At 43.2% G+C, this 16,084-nt stretch overlaps 1 protein-coding gene across 3 annotated transcripts in view; it reads right to left on the bottom strand.

Moving 5' to 3' along the window:
- DPY19L4 (dpy-19 like 4) overlaps positions 1 to 13,347 on the bottom strand; it is a 36,070-nt gene extending 22,723 nt beyond the window's left edge. For 2 of the 3 annotated variants that reach the window (XM_074577444.1, XM_074577447.1), the window contains exons 1-10: positions 13,144 to 13,347; positions 9,154 to 9,261; positions 8,052 to 8,176; positions 7,296 to 7,386; positions 5,422 to 5,543; positions 4,413 to 4,558; positions 2,487 to 2,610; positions 1,763 to 1,897; positions 343 to 474; positions 155 to 253 (exon numbers count right to left, since the gene is read on the bottom strand). In XM_074577444.1, coding sequence (XP_074433545.1) covers positions 155 to 253; positions 343 to 474; positions 1,763 to 1,897; positions 2,487 to 2,610; positions 4,413 to 4,558; positions 5,422 to 5,543; positions 7,296 to 7,386; positions 8,052 to 8,176; positions 9,154 to 9,261; positions 13,144 to 13,279 — 1,218 coding nt within the window. In that variant the 5' untranslated portion in view covers positions 13,280 to 13,347. The remainder of the gene's footprint in view (positions 1 to 154; positions 254 to 342; positions 475 to 1,762; positions 1,898 to 2,486; positions 2,611 to 4,412; positions 4,559 to 5,421; positions 5,544 to 7,295; positions 7,387 to 8,051; positions 8,177 to 9,153; positions 9,262 to 13,143) is intronic. The other variant, XM_074577445.1, reaches the window with a different exon arrangement.
- Between the last annotated feature and the right edge of the window lie 2,737 nt (positions 13,348 to 16,084).

The following is a 16,084-nucleotide window of genomic DNA, read 5'->3' as shown; positions in this document are numbered from 1 at the left end:
TATATAGACACAGAATGACTCAATTTTTAGTACTCCAATTTGAACTCTCAGATCAGCAAGATAAGCAACACTTCAAAAGATTTTTCCAAGATACATCTGCAACTTTCCATTTAGATTTTGACAATTAAAATCACTTTTTAAAGAGGAATCTTACCTTTAGTAAGAAGTTTACTGTCACTGTTATTGTAAGTACCAAATAGATGTACATTACTTTCAGTAATCTTGACAAAAATGTACCTTTTTTCATATTCATCTGCAAAAATATTTTAAGAATGCCATATCATTTGGAGTTCAGTTTAAAGAATAAAAACTACACTCAGAGTCAGAGGAGAATCTCATTACCTGAAGGCATTTAGAGAACATTAAAGCTGCTACAAGACTCAGTAATGGTGACACTAGTAAGGCTGAATTTTCAAACTGCAAAAGGTACCCCAAGAAGAGAGAAAACAAGTAGATTTTGTATACTTCATGCACCTGTCGAAGAAACAAAATAAAACACAATAAAATGAAATTACAGTGGATATACGTCTTGCTTTTCAGAGCAGTAGATGGCTCACTCCATTCCTCTCTTAATCAGGGGATTAATGGATCTCTACCCTCCAACTCATGAATCTAACAGCGTACTGTTTAGCTCTGCAAAGCATTTCACACCAAAATGATCCTGGTCAGCCTGACTAACTACAGCACAATTCCTTCACAAGAATTCTGTAAAAATGCCAGAAGTACTAGTATTTTAAAAGGTCTCCCTGTTGTGCAACACCTCACTGTGATGCAGCATGAAGCAGTAACCACAACAGAACAGTATGAAAACACAGAATTTGTGAGAAAAAGCTATTGGAAACATGCACTTTCCTTGCCCTCACAATAATTTGTTCATTTAACCTATCTCAGGAATACACAGACCGTTACTGATACTTTGTTATTTTCTTAATTGATAAGCAGATCTTATAAACCCCGATAATTGATTTTTGACTTTTACCAAAACACCCGTCTTCTCCCTTATATTTTAAGGACCCTGCTTTGAACTAAATAGCTCAAACATTTCCCACTGATGAGGAACAGAAAAAAAAGCAATTGAAAGAAGAGGTGATGAACTAGAATTGCATGCAGTTTGAAATGGAAGCTACATCTAACAAAACTAGAAGGCACACGTACAAAGTAGCAGATACAGCACTGCAACACACAGAGCAAAAATGCCTTATTGTTCCAACATTTCTAAGAACCATTTTTGCAGAATAAATTCAAATACTTTCTTGTACTGAATTGAAAAATCAATTGGCCTTCAGCATCTGTCTAGCCTATTTGTTGGCTAAATCAGTACAGGGCAGGCCATTCAGGGTGAAAATGAGCCCCTTAACTGCACAGAGCCAACAGAGCAGTTTTCTGGTCAGCCCCATCCTACTGTGAATAGGGAAAGGAAAAGAAGAGGTAAGCGGGCCAAAAGGATGCATGACTGAGTATCATTCATCATTCTTTCAGCTCTCCAAGGATGTTTCAGGTCCCAGAAGCTTTGTTTAGTTTCTGACCCTTTTCTTAGGAAAGCTGTCCCAAACACAGTAGTCCAAAAGAGAGTGAGTTTAAAGCCATTTTATTTTTCCAACGGACATGACGTGCTTCATCTGGATGCAGGCTGCAAGACACTCAAGTCATCACTCAGTCTGCACCCTTTGGAGCTCCTGAGCAGTAATGGCGGGCGCCTCTGAGGTTGTATTTAAGACATTTTTAAGATCCCAACTATCAGTAGGTTGAAGAGTTCTAATACCTTCTCTGTCTGTGCCAGGGAAAAGCTGTCTAGCAGAAAAAGAGAAACAGCCTGGACAAACAGGAGATAATGACTGTACTCCCACATCATCATGAAGGTATATGTTGAAGCACTCACCAAAAGGTAACAAAACTTCTAGAGGTAAAAAGAAAAACAAAAAAAAGCATTAATTTCATACTTATGCATCTCTGTCACTAAGTAACTGAGAGGTCATTAAAACATAAACTATGGAAATTAATTATTATTTTAGGAAATAATTAAAATATTGACTTCAGACATATTTAAAATGTTCTCAGATGGAAGAAAGTAATTACTGAAACATTCAAAAACATTTAAAGCCAATCAGAATAAACATCTTTGACAGAAAGACAGGGAAAGGAAGTTACTACTATCTTCTCCGAGCAACAGGAAGAGCAACAAAATAGTTTACACAGTGAGAAAAATTCCGCATCAGTTAATTTTAAAAAGACAGCACACAGCTCATTACCATTGAGCTTTACCATTATCACTGTTCTTTCTGAACCCTCATGGGGGCATAACAGTGCAGGGCACAAGTCACTTAGCAAAAACTGCACATGCCTAGGTGAAATCCAAGTGGCTGATTTGAAAAGAACAAACGAAACATCTGCTGTTTTCTGTGTTGTGGGGCAATAGCGACAGAAGTAACTACTCTAGAGCACAGTTCTACCAGCAACTCTTTATTAAGAAATTAATTTTGCTTTACCTCAGCAGAACAATTTAGGTTTTTTTTTAAATAGCCTGTGAGAGCCGCTACTTGACATGCAAAATACGGCAAAGCCCAATTTTCCCTTGATGGTATGGAGTAATCAATTCTTGTTGTATCTGTCCTACAATAAAGTACAGAGAAACAAAATTATTAAAAGATTTACAGAACAAAAATATCAAGGAAAGCCTAAATGTCACTTCTAGTTATCAGTGTGGCCTTGCAAGCAAACTATTCCCGTATTAGGTGTAAAGTAATACTGACACAATTTCACTGCTGATACAGGTCACAAGTTTAATACCAGCATGGAAGGTCCAATCCTTACTTGACTTTACTCAGCAGGTCTCCTTACTAGGTAGCATTTATAGGACTGAAGCCAAAAAGCATCTGCCTCCAGCCTTTTCTGACCCACCACAACACTGTGCGAGCTGGACGCATCACACACTGCTTCTGCCAACCTGCACCGTGACAACGGTGCTTTCTTTGGCCACGAGCAGTGCTAAATGGTCTTATGTCCATAGGCAGGGGACCACCGCCGTAACAGCAGCTTTTCACATTGCGATGAAAATCAGCTCATAGCTGAGAGAAAAGACTCCTTTCAGTTCTCATACAATATGTTATAAATAAGTGATTTATGCGGTTGAGCACAACATACTTAATCCAAAGTAGTGCTCCCTCTTAGCAGCAGCACCAGCAGATACTCTGTCTACAGGGAAAATTCTGCCCAGCAAAACAAAAGATTAAAGACGGATGGGGAGCACGGGCCAGAACAGCAGCAGGGTCTTCTCATGGAATGACTTGACAGTATCTGCACAATTAGAGCTGTAGGAGAAAGTTTTAAAAAGTGCTAAAGTGACTTAGAAGCACAAGTCACACTTTCAAATGTGATCAAAAGCATCAGTTTCAGAGGTACATAGTCGTCTTTGTGTCTACTATGCTTTTAAAAAGGAGCCTCTATCTCCTTTATCATTTAGATATTTGAAAGCGTCACCTTTCATTTTTACCTCTGAAGCCTCTTACAGAGGCATATTTGGAGCTTTTTTAACTACTGGACCTTTCAATTTGGTAACAGTGTTTAATCTTCTTTGCTGTTGAAAAAAATACAGATTTATTCACCATTTTCCCTACTTTCCACTGTTCACACCAGCTTGATGAACAGTATTTTTAGCTACTAATCACAGAATTGGTCATGATGACTTCACACTCCTAAAAGATGTTTCCCCACAGTTCAACTTTAAAGGTATATCTCTAACATTTTAGTCCTCCATAGCTCTTTTCTTTCAAGTGCTCTCAAGTTCATAGAAAGCCTCAGAGCTACTTGGTGACAAATCAGGAACTGAACACAAGTTCTCATTGCCCAAATGAGGCTCCCTATAATTGTGAAATATCTTAAAATAAAAAAAAATCTTGAGATCAGAATCATCCACAAAGATTCCACTTTGAAGAAAAAAACACTATAAAAAGCAGATTTAAAAAAAAAAAATCAAAGACTCTTTACAAGTAAAATGCACTCGGTCATTTCCTTCTAAGCAACAAAACAACCATCACAACAGTTAGAGCTGGCCACAGAAAGCAATTCTGTTTTACAGCGACTTTGAAAATTTGTTTCCATTCTTCACCAGCACAAAACCAAAAACTTCTGAGGAAATTTTTTTGCAAAATGGAATTGTGTGAGAATACTCCCATATTCACACAAATACATAAAGTCAGTTCAACTGGCAGCCTGGATGGTTTGGACAACAGGAGGCCTTTCCATTAGTAAAAGAATCATGAGAATCAGTGCATCTCTGGGAAATGTTTTGTATTCAGTGTAAGGGTTTGCTCTCACAATGAGAACACAAAGTTTAATAGAAAGCATTCCAATCTGCTCTAATACTTTAAAATGTCTTATTGACAAACTAGATTGTATAAAGATGTTTTTCTTACCTGTTAATAATGAACCATGCTACAGTCAGCATTCCTGCCAGCCAAGTCCCACTCATAACCCAACTGGTTACAAACAATGCAGTCACATAAATTCCCTGCAGTCCAAAAACTATACCAATGTAGAAATACACTGGTTCAATAACTTCCTGAAATTACAAATAAAAACGAAGAGACATAGCGGCAACTGAGCTGAAGCTGGAAATGATTACTATTTACTATTTGCATACTGCTAACAGTGTGCTAGGTGCTTTACAAGCAGGTAAGTGACGGCCCCTGTTCTAGAAAAGTATGGAGCATGCTTTTATTTTGGGCTCAGGGAAAACAAAGCGGCGTGAATTAAGAGCATATTTCAGAACTCAGCTTGCTAGTGCCATGATTTTTGTATTGGCTTTAGCATGAACATTGTATGTGTCAGATCTAATAAATCTATACTGCAGTAAGATATAAAGTTCAAAGGACTACTGGAAGAAATTATGTTGGGGAGGAACTTAGAGAAGTAAAGATGTGGCAAAACGGTTCCAAACACAGAGAAGCATATATAAAATAAATAAATAATAATTAAAAAAAGATAAATGAGAAAGGACACAAGTATGCAGTGTAAGCAGAACAAAGCCCAAGTAGAGCAGAGAGAGACAAAAGCTTTATCTACAAAAGTGTTTTTCCCTTTTACCTATATGGGAATGAGTAGAGACAGGTACCACTATAATAGACTTCTGTACTCCAAAGGAACTAACTTTCCTGTTTTTAATGGATAGCACAGATACTCTTCACCTTTCTACACAGTTTGTAGATGTAAAGAATTACAGACAGAAAAGTTTAGTGCATATAAACCCCCAAGATCTTATGCCAGAGACTGACCAGAATTGAGGAGAACCTGAACCTGGTGAGAGGCTTAGCTCAATTCATTCAACAAAAATTGCATGTATTTATTGTATACAGCATAGAAAGTCTCATACGCACCCATACACAACCATAATGAAAGCACAGAAAGTAGGAGAAATGCACATACTTCGCTACCAGATGCTTGATATAAAACACTAGCAATCAACTCTGGGTACAAAGTCATTTGCTGGACGGCATTTATCGTCTTCAGTGATACTGTCTTATTGTTGTGTGTCAACTCATAAACACCTATAGACAAAAAAAATACATTATTCTTGGAATCACTTAACACCGCTGTTCTTAAAAGAGGTGAAAGTGTACTCACAGGTAGGGGGAAACAGATTTGATCATTAAAGCCACTAATTGATTCACCACTCCTAATTTTAAAGAAAGGAGAAATTTCTGTGACAGGTGCCATTCTGCCCTACCAATTTAGCAACAAAGTTATTACCATTTTTTGATCTACCCTTTAAATAGAAGGCCCAAAACTAACCAGCTGAAGCATAGTCTTTTCAGTAACACACTGATGCAGCCCTGGAACCAGCTACCTACAGATCACCTTCACAGGAAGTTCTTAAAAAGTGAGACAAAGATCTAACAGGGATGAGAACAATGTATTAAACCTGTCTCCACAAAGACGTCAGATACGATGGCCTCGTCACCTTTTTCAGCCCTGCCTTTTTGAGACTTCTAAGAATCACTCACTTAACACAATACGCCTTTGTATGGGATTGAGATGAAATTGAAGCTGGCATACTTGAAGGATACATCATTCTGAGATACTATAATTAAAAAAAATCATTGCTTAGGACAACAAAGGGAAGAGGTAAAATAAACCAAATTAGAGAATGGGGGAAAAAAAAAGGACAAAAAACCCAACAGACAAACAAGATTACTCTTTTCAGCTCTGTGCATATCTTGGTGTGTGGTCTGCAGTGGGCTCTCTCCAGGCCGAACCAGGTCCTGCAGGACTTATAACGGGGTTCAGCACAGCAATGATACAACTTTGAAAACTGGGTGCCCCCATAATACCTAGTAGACACCCGAGTCTGTCTGTTTGCAGAGGCAGCACGCCTGAATGAGGCAGTCCATCTACCCACATGGGTAATCTCCACAGAGATAATGAGGAACTGACTGTACCAAAGACCTACTATATATTGCTGACGAGCTACACATCAGCTGGGCTGTTAACCAATAAAACTATACCTACAAAGTTTAACTGGCTTCAGATGAGGTTTCACGAGGGGACTGAACTAATGCAATGGCTGACCTCTGTGAGACAGGGTTGTTCACTCCTCCTTCTCTCCTGGAGTTCATGCCTCTTCCCCACGTGAGGCCCAGGTGGCCTCCTGTACTCACTAAACTAGCACAAAAGTGTTCCATCTTCTTTTCATTGCTTTAGTTTTATGCTGGTTTAGGGACTTGGGATCAGTGAGCTCCTGAGCCAATGCAGGATAAAGAGCAGGAGCGCAAAGGGAGGAGAGACCACTGCCACCCAGTTTATTCTCCCTCCTGTTTTCTGTCCCCATCACTCAGCGCTCATCAACATCTATTCGTCAGAGTTAACAGGAGTAGAAACCTCCATCAGGGACAGGACTGAGCAGATCAACTCTTGACAGAAACCGTACCATCTTCTGACAAAGTATGGAAAACAGTCACTTCCATCCCCCGTTCCCAAATTAAAGATCAATTATGCTTACATGGCAAAAAATCCCCTATGTAGCATAGGCAAACCTAAAGAAAACTTCCATATGGGGCAATATGAGAGTAATAATCCTATTCCAGAGTATTGACTAAAGGCAATCCACTGGAATACAAAATAGTTGAATATTGTTTTTTAGAAGGCACTGAAAAGTTACGTCAGCATGCAGTGTTTAACTAATCTGACTGATATACCTATAGATGATTATAAAATCAGTCTCCCCAGTCTGCATGAGTTTTTTTACTGTCTCCAAAAGGAACAGGACTTTTCAAGGTTAATAAAATAAACGGGTTTTGTACCTCTTTCAAAGGAAGGAGCCTTTAGCAGTTCTTTATAGAATGAGTAATAAATGGCGCTGTCACCCTGAAATGTAATTTCTCGTTCAAGTTCCTAGAAAAAAAAATATATATTCACCTCCTGCAATCTCTTCCCATAAAAGACTATATATTTTCAGATAGACTGGTTTTGTAATACAGTACATGGTTATGACTCCACTGTACATCTTCGAAGTATTCCTCAAAACATTAATCTTCACAGCACCTCTGTCAGGTATATAATGCTCTCTATAATTTAGCAAACATGCTCAGAATCAGAGCAACTCAAAACCACATCATAAATCTGCACAAGATCCACAGGATCCTTTCATGTTCACAAACCTGAATTTCATTCAACTTTCCATACTCCACTACATAACACTGTTCTTCAAGAAAAAACAAAACAACAACAACAAAAAAAACCCAAATATGCGTTCCTGTTTTTTAGCTTATGCAATCCCAGTATGCTTCTTTTTTTTTTCTCCAAATTTTAGAAAGTTATTTCAATGATAAAGGATGGCATGGAAAAACATATAAAAGCATAACAAGACAAGATTATTGTTAGTAGGAGAAACACTTTTTAAAAAAAAAGAAGTGAAAAAAAAGATACTATATCAAAGACAGGCCTGACTAGAACGACATGGGATTCTACAAGCAAGTAGTTCCAACCTGACATGGATCAGCTTTTATTTCAAGGACACAATTTGGCTTTTGTTTCAGTAGTTTAACTATTTTCTTTACCTGCCTGCTGGAAAACCAGAATTTCCGTTCATGATATGTTGAGAGGTACACAGCATACATCATTCCGCTAGTGACTGCCGCAAGACAGCCAAAGAAAAGTTTCGCAAAACGCTGAATTAACATATCTGAAAAGGGACAGTGAAAAAGGTAAAATAGTCCAGACGACTTAGAAACAAACAGTATGCCCTAAATATGATTAATTTCTGAACAGCAAGTGAACTTAGTGGCATCAGAATTATCATACCATCAGCAGCACAGATACATCAAGAAACGGTTTGTTATTCCTGTCCTGCAGTTTTCTTTCCCAGTCGTTACCACTGCTTCATAGGATTCTCAGATAAAATACTGACACTACACTTCAAATTTCTCTCCATTCTAATGAGCTTAATTTTCAAATGAATTCCAAGAAGGGAAAGCGTCTTCCAAATAAACAGAGTGAACTCTAGATTTTACTCAAAAAACCACAAACTTCTTAAAGACATTAACAGAAAGAGGTGGCAATACCACATCTAACATCAATACTGAGACATTCTACTCTCCATTTGGTTTTTAAATATGAGAGGAACCAATGTGAACTTTACCAAACTCCTTCAATGGGTGTCTATTTCACCTGCAGCTCCCTCAGGTTAGTATGCACTCTTAACATTAAAGTTTTGGGTAGCATGGTGAGCACTCACCTAACACTACACCTGGTTTTAGTTCTGTTTCTTGAAAAGCTGTAAGGACTTTCTGTCTGTTTGTGTTTCAGTACCATTACTTCATGCCTTTCAGCTTCCCAACCGAAAGATCATGCCAAGCGCAATTAAAACATTTGTTTGTACTCAAACAACAGTGAGATTCTTAACCCCTTTCCTCTCCCCCTTTCTCTTCCCCCCCACCCCACCCCCCAACCTGAAACAATCCAGGACAACCATTTTACTCTGCAATACATAAAATGCCATTATTAAAGAATTCTAATGTGCATGCCTGTTTTTTCTTAAACATTCAAAGATCTAATTCAAAATAAGCCTGTTATAAATTACTGTGCTACAAATATCTTCCCATAAAATGTAAAAGAATAATGAAAAAGAATCAGAAGTTGGCTAAAAATTCTGTAGCTTACATTTTGGCGATCTTCCCAGCTTTGAGTTTTCTTTGTTTCTCTCCTCTGGAGCCATTTTGTCAGATTCCGTGCAGTTTTGCTTCTTTCTCTGTCGCAGGTCTGCTGCCCCTGAAGACATTTTTTTAAGTTATTGCAACACAATACGTAAAATTGCACTCTGAGAAATCCACACAGCAGCAGGTAACAGCCAGTTATTGCTACTGATTCAATACCACAGCAGATATATTTGACAAAAGACTCAATTAAAATATGTCATATGCCTAACTGAAATAAAAATGTAACAATACAGAAATCAATTCCTATGTTATTCCTTATAAAATCAAATGTTTTTTTTTTGAGGCCATACTCTGGGATTACCCAGAACCCAAACCGGAAGCTGACTGGTTTATTCCGTGATGAACGCATTACACAACTGAAGGAAGGCAGTAGTTTAGATAAGCTGATACAGACACTGGGAGAAATTGGTGCCAGTTCCATTCTACTCTCATCCTGGTTTTATGATGTATAGTACAGAAGTGTACTACGCACATTACTGTAATACAAAAACTGGGCTAGTCCATTGCTTTTAAACAGAGCTGCCTGTTATTCATATGGTGAAAGCTTCTATAAAGCAACTAAAATACCACTTTTTTCCCCGTTTCCAGATCTACTGGAACTAAGCAGATCTATGAATTTTTGGTCTAACATGCAATTAAAAAGCCCGGCCTGCTAGGCCATATAGATCACATCACAAGACCGACGGCTTCTTTGGCTTCTGTTAAGTTTTCTGTAAACAGCATCAGTTAGAAGCCCTGGCCTATTTATTTTACAGTCTGAAAGGCAATAAAGCTGCTTCACAGAGTGAAAGTCTCCATACAAAAAGATTCATTGCAAAAAGTCTGTTACAATTACCATATTAAAGATGACACCCCACAACATTTATGTAATTTTAGAAGTGTGATGAAAAGGTTTAAGTGGAAGTCACACTCCAGAATTTTTAGCTCTCCAGTTTGACCTGCTGTCAACATTGCTTGACATTTTGTAGCCACTGATTTCCTCTGGGCTTAAACCAGCTCTTTCACAAAGCCATTCAACTTCAAACTTGAAGTCTCAATCTTCACATCCCACAACAAAGCTTTTAATTACTCCAGTTGGATATTACTTCTAGTCTAAATCTGTCTACTTTTAACGCCCAACGAAACTAGAGATAGTAACATAAATAAACTGTTAAAGTGGTGTCTGCCTGTATCAGGACACCTGTTTTTGTGTTTTAACAGGGTTTTCAAAGCATTTTATAAATTATTCTGAGCAAACCAAGATCTCAATGATAACATTTTTCATGGAACAAACAGAAAATGTGTACCTTTCTAAACAAGACAAGAACTGGAAAGATATTAAACAAAACAAGGTTTAGGGTGTTCACTATCACATTTATCATTATGTCAATCCGAAATGAAATATACACCAGTATCTCTTCATGTCATGCATATGAAGTTAATCAGCAAGGCAAACACGCAATTAAAAATCACTTGTACCACACGAAATAAAATGTGAGGAAAAAACCCTAGATCACCAGAATTGGCAGATATGTGCTTGGAAAGACACCGTCTGCCCTCGTCATTCTAGTTATGACCAGAGCAACAGCAGTTGAGAACATTGGAGGCATTTATTTTGCTTTTCTGATAGATAAGTGAGCCATATTAAAAGTGTAACACACTTATAAAGTCCAGAGTTAGCAGCAGTAATAGAAAAGTCCCAAAGAAAGAAGAATTTAAAATTCTAATTCTGAAACAACTGTATCTCAGTCAGCAAATGATCTTCACCTCAGTTTTGAAGACTGCTCAACAGATTCCCCCCTCAAAGCAACAAAGAAAGATCCAAGTATGCTACTTGTTTCATTTGCACCTGCCTCAAACAAGAAAAATTGTGTTTCCACTTCCATGAATCCTTTAAATGGGGTGAAATGAGAGTCAAACAAGGTGACAACTAAAAATAATGTAGGATTTTGAACTGATGACACAATCTCTAGTACCTCTCTATCCAGCAAACAATTTTTCATCCAAGATTCCTTTCCAGTTCCTTGTAAGTTCCCAGTACAACTGTTTTCAACTCTTGTTTAGACAACATGCATTCCACTTATCTTTGTGTATCTATTGCAGAAAAGCATAACTCATTGCTCCTGTGTGACGCTATATTAATCCACTTTTCGCCTGCAAATTGAGCACTGTCTGCAATTCTTGTGCTCTCATCTAAACAAGGATAAGACAGAGCTGGGAAACGTTCAGAGAAGGGCCACGAGGATGATCAAAGGTGTGCAATGGCTGCCATACAAGGAACAAGGATGCAAGTTGAGGGTGCCTCAATCTGGGAAAGAGGATGACCAAAAGAAACATGCCAGAGGCCTACAAGCTAGTGAAGCGCACAGACAGGCTGAATAGAGAGCAGTGATTCACCTCCTTTTCTAATACCGGAACAAGAAGTTATCAAACAAACCCAATGAGTCAGGCTAAAAGGAACCAGTTCATCGCACGTCACCTTTATGTAGACCACTCCTACTCAAAGAATGTCCTGTAAACGAACAGTTTATACAGATTCAAGAGAAGATGGACGCATTTGTGGGAGACAAACAACCAGACTACTTAAATAAACAGAAATCATGTCCAGCTCAAAGTACCCCAGCTGAGAGGCTGGTATATGCCATGGGACAGTACCACATATGCTTGTTTTCACAGAATTGCAGAATTGTAGGGATTCTGGAGGAAGGGACCTTCAGAGATCATCTAGTCCAACCCCCCCTGCCAAAGCAGGGTCACCTAGAGCAGGCTGGACAGGCAGGTTTTGAGTTTCTCCAGAGACGGAGACTCCACAATCTCTCTGGGCAGCCTGTTCCAGTGCTGTCACCCTCAAAGTAAAGTTCTCCCTTATGTTGAGATGGAATTTCCTGTGTTCCAGTTTGCGCCCGTTGGCCCTTGTTCTGTTTCTGGGCATCACTGAAAAGAGTCTGGCCCCACCCTCTTGACACCTGCCCTTCAGATATTTACAAGCATTAATGAGGTCCCCTCTTGGTCTTCTCCAGGCTAAGGAGACCCAGGTCTCAGCCTGTCCTCATAAGAGAGGTGCTCCATTCCCTTGATCATCTTTGCGGTCCTCCGCTGGACTCCCTCTAGTAGTTCCCTGTCCTTGAAGGCCAGGCAAGTTTTCCTCTTGCATGTCTCTGGGTGCCTACTTGCAGTCACGTTTCTGCTGGTTTCCCCAAAAAAACTGAATGTCATCTCCCAGTCCCCACAAAGGCGGTTAGCACAAAACAGACCTGGAGAAAAAATGATTGTGTGTGCGGCTAAACGTGAGAGAGGAGACAAACTAAAACATAGAAACGGGGAAACGGAAGGGATGCCAGAGAAAAATCACATGCACAGAGGCATCCACGGAGCCGAGACGCTGCCCCGGGGTGCAACGGTGGGCCAGGGAAAAGGAACAGACCCCACGTTTCTGGGTCCCCATCCACCCAGCTTCCTCCCGCTTGGTGCTGCAAACGGTGGGCTGCCCTGGGCAGGGGAGAGGAGGCCTCGCCAGCGGGGCCCTGGGGGACCGCCGAGGAGGGATGGGTCCGGTCCGGTCCGGCCCGACCCGGCACGGCCACCGGCCGCCGTGGGACCAGCCCTGCCGGGAGAGGCCGACCCCAGTCCCGCCGGCGGGCATTTCACCTTCTTCGTACGCGCGTTACTGCCCCTGACACAAAACCGCCAGCCCCGGCCGCAGCCCCACCGCCGACCTGCGCCCGGGGAAGCGGCCACGGCCCCCGGCCCGGCCCGGCCAGGGGCCGCACCGACCTCCCGACCTCCCCGCCCCTCTGCTCGGCGGCCTGCAGGAGGCGGCGGCCCCGCCGAGGCGGCCGTTAGGCGCGCGCCCCCTCACACCCGGTACGGCGGCACAGGGCCGCCCGCAGCCCCGCCCGCCCCACCGACGGCGGAGGGGGATAAGGGTGACACACGCTCCGCCGGCCCCCCTCACCTTCCTCCATCGCCGGCCTGCGGCCGTCGCCCGCCGCCGGGGCCCCTCTCCGCTCTCTCCGGGGGGACGCCGCCCCACCCGCGCTTCTGCCGTCCCCCGCCTCTCGTCGGCCCCGGGGGCGGGAGCGCTCTCGCATAACACGGCGAGCGGAGCGTAGCGGCCCCTCGCTTCCTGCCACTCTGCTCTTGCTCCCGCCGTCGGGCGCCTTCTCCGGCGGAACTGTGGCGGCAGAGCGAGGGGGGGCGGCCGGAGCGCGGCGGCCGCGTACCGAGGCGCAGGCGGCCGCGGGGCCCCGCTGTTGGCGGGGGAAGAGAAGGTAGAGGGCCTGCCCCTGCGGCTGGCACCGGGAGGCGCGAAGCTCCGGCCTTCTGTCAGCCCACCCCACCTCGCAGCCGCCACATTAACGTCTCACGGGCAGCGAGGTGCCGTTCCCTGCCGCCCCCACTGCCAGCCCAGCTCCAGAGGGACCGTGAGCCCTCAGAGGGGCCCACACAGGCTGCGGGGCCCTAATCATAGAATGGTTTGGGTTGGAAGGGCCATATAGTTCCATTCCCCCTGCCATGGGCAGGGACACCTTCCACTAGACCAGGTTGCTCAAAGCCCCATCCAGCCTGGCCTTGAACACTTCCAGGGATGGGGCATCCACAACCTCCCTGGGCAACCTGTTCCAGCATCTCACCATCCTGACGGTAAAGCATTTCTTCCTAATATCTAATCTAAATCTCCATTCCTTCAGTTTAAAACCGTACCCCTCGTCCTGTCACTACACTCCCTGGTGGAGTCCCTCCCAACCTTTCGTGTAGGGCCCCTTTAGGTACTAAAAGGCCACAATAAGGTCTCCCCAGAGCCTTCTCCAGGCTGAACAGCCCACAACGCTCTCAGCCTGCTTTCATAGGAGAGGTACTCCAGCCCTCTGATCATCTTCGTGGTCCTCCTCTGGACATGCTCCAACAGGTCCATGTTCTTGTACTGAGAAGGACAGCTTGAATCAGAGCATCTCCTGTGGGTGCCACTTGCTCGGCGCCTCACTTGCACTCTGCGAAGAGCCTCCCTTTGTGGGAGTGGCGGTCTCCCTCCTGCACGGCATGACCTGGAGAGTCCAGGCTTGCTGGTCATGCACCAAACTCTGGGTCAGCTGCAAGGGCCTGGTGAGAGAAGTGGTTGGTTGAGCCTCGATGAGTGCCTGCTTTGGGCTCCTTTTTGCATCATGGTGAACTACTGGAGCATGGTACCTGCACCCCACTGTCACAGAGGCTGTACAAATGCAGGACAAAAGGATGCCCCCATCCCCAATGAAGTTACAGTCTGCTTTTGTGAAAATGGGCGGTGTTTGGGTAAAGGGACGCCAGTGGAAGAACATAAGGAAGAGATGAAACATCCTTAGGCAGTGGAATAGGTGGGCATTTCAGCCTACCAGCCACCTAATTATTATCATGGTTACTGTCAGCACCCTGGCAAAAGAAGGATTTGGAGGGATGGGGTAATTTTGTGAATGTGAGCTGGGTATGCCTTCAGAGTGCAAAGGATAGCATGGAAAAGTGTTTTCTGTAACTTAACAAAAGAGCTGGGGGAAGCCAGCATGTTCAGTGGTGGATGTGATTAGAGACAGTAGCTAAGTTAGAAGGGTGGGACTGGTGATGAAGGATCTGTAAAGTGAAGTTATGAACTTTATTCTTGAAATGACAACAGATAGGGGTCCAAGGAAGAGATGCAAAGAATAGGATGATGTGGGTACGGTGACCCTAATCTCCTACATCGTTTATTGCAGGAGCCCTTATGGGCTTTCCCAGTCAAGACCTTGTCATTTTGGGGAATCTGCAAAACGCAGTGTTCAGTTGCACCAATCCACAAGTAGTGATGCTGTGAGAAAGAGTATATTTCGCCCTAAAGTAGTAGCAGCTTGGATTTTTGCTGGTGAAAGTCCTGAGTTCTGACCATAACAATAAGCTGAGCTGATTATATACATGGAGCCAGGTTCATTGCAATATGGCAATCCCCTGATTTTGCAGCTATGGCAACATAAGCTACTTCTGTGCTGCACGTGGGATGTCAGGCCAGGACAAAGGCTGGTGCTTTCCCTGACCACTGCTTGGGGACACACCTCAGGAGGTCTCGCTGAGAAGGAGTCTTGCTGCAGATGACACCTGAATGCTTGATTCTTGGGTTAGGATTGTCAAGGACAGAAGTTCTCACCCTGCCATGCGCTGAATCTGCTTGCAGATCTCTGCGGTGGGCACCAGCTCAGGCCTGAGTTGGCTGCTTGGGCCATGGCGGGAATTTGTGTTTTGGTGGTTGGCTGCAGCCCTGAGGAGGGCTGGGAAGGACCTCCAAGGCTTGCCCAAACCTGCTGTGCAGAGAGGAGATTGAGACAGCTGGTGCAGGACCCAGCCCAGGGGAGGGTGCTCCCAAGCAGCGTGTCTTCCAAGGAGCACCATATTGTCTCCTTCCCAGTGTCTTGGGGACACTCTAGGGGATGGACTGAGTATGGGCATGGGCTTGAGTTGGCAGGCAACCATTCAACAGACCACAGATGTAATACTGGTAGCTTTCAGCATGGGATTTACCTCCACTCATCGTCAGATGGTCAGGGTGAGTTCTTTAATAGGTGGTATATAGGGCCCAGCGCATTAAAAGTGTGCTGAGAAGCTCTAGAGTCTACAGGACAGTGGTCTTGACAGAGGTAGTCTAGCAAAAGCTGGGAGGGCTGGGGCAAGACCTGATGCTTAGCTGTACCAGCTCAGATTGTTCTCTGTCTTAGGTCAGACCTGTAGTGTCAAAGGTTGGAAATCTCTCTAATGATCCAGGGCACGTGTGTGTAGGTGCACCAAGGTTCACTATCAGGGCACAGACATCGTTCCCTGTGTAAGTGCTCTGTGCTAAATTCTGCCACCTTTTGGCGGAGTCTTGCCCTGAACATGAACTGTCAGATTAGGATTGTCAT

Source organism: Larus michahellis, chromosome 2 (genome assembly GCF_964199755.1).
Source record: "Larus michahellis chromosome 2, bLarMic1.1, whole genome shotgun sequence".
In the NCBI taxonomy this organism is placed as follows: Eukaryota; Metazoa; Chordata; class Aves; order Charadriiformes; family Laridae; genus Larus; species Larus michahellis.
Note: the sequence above shows the minus strand (reverse complement) of the source record. Positions and strands in the feature narration are given on the sequence as shown.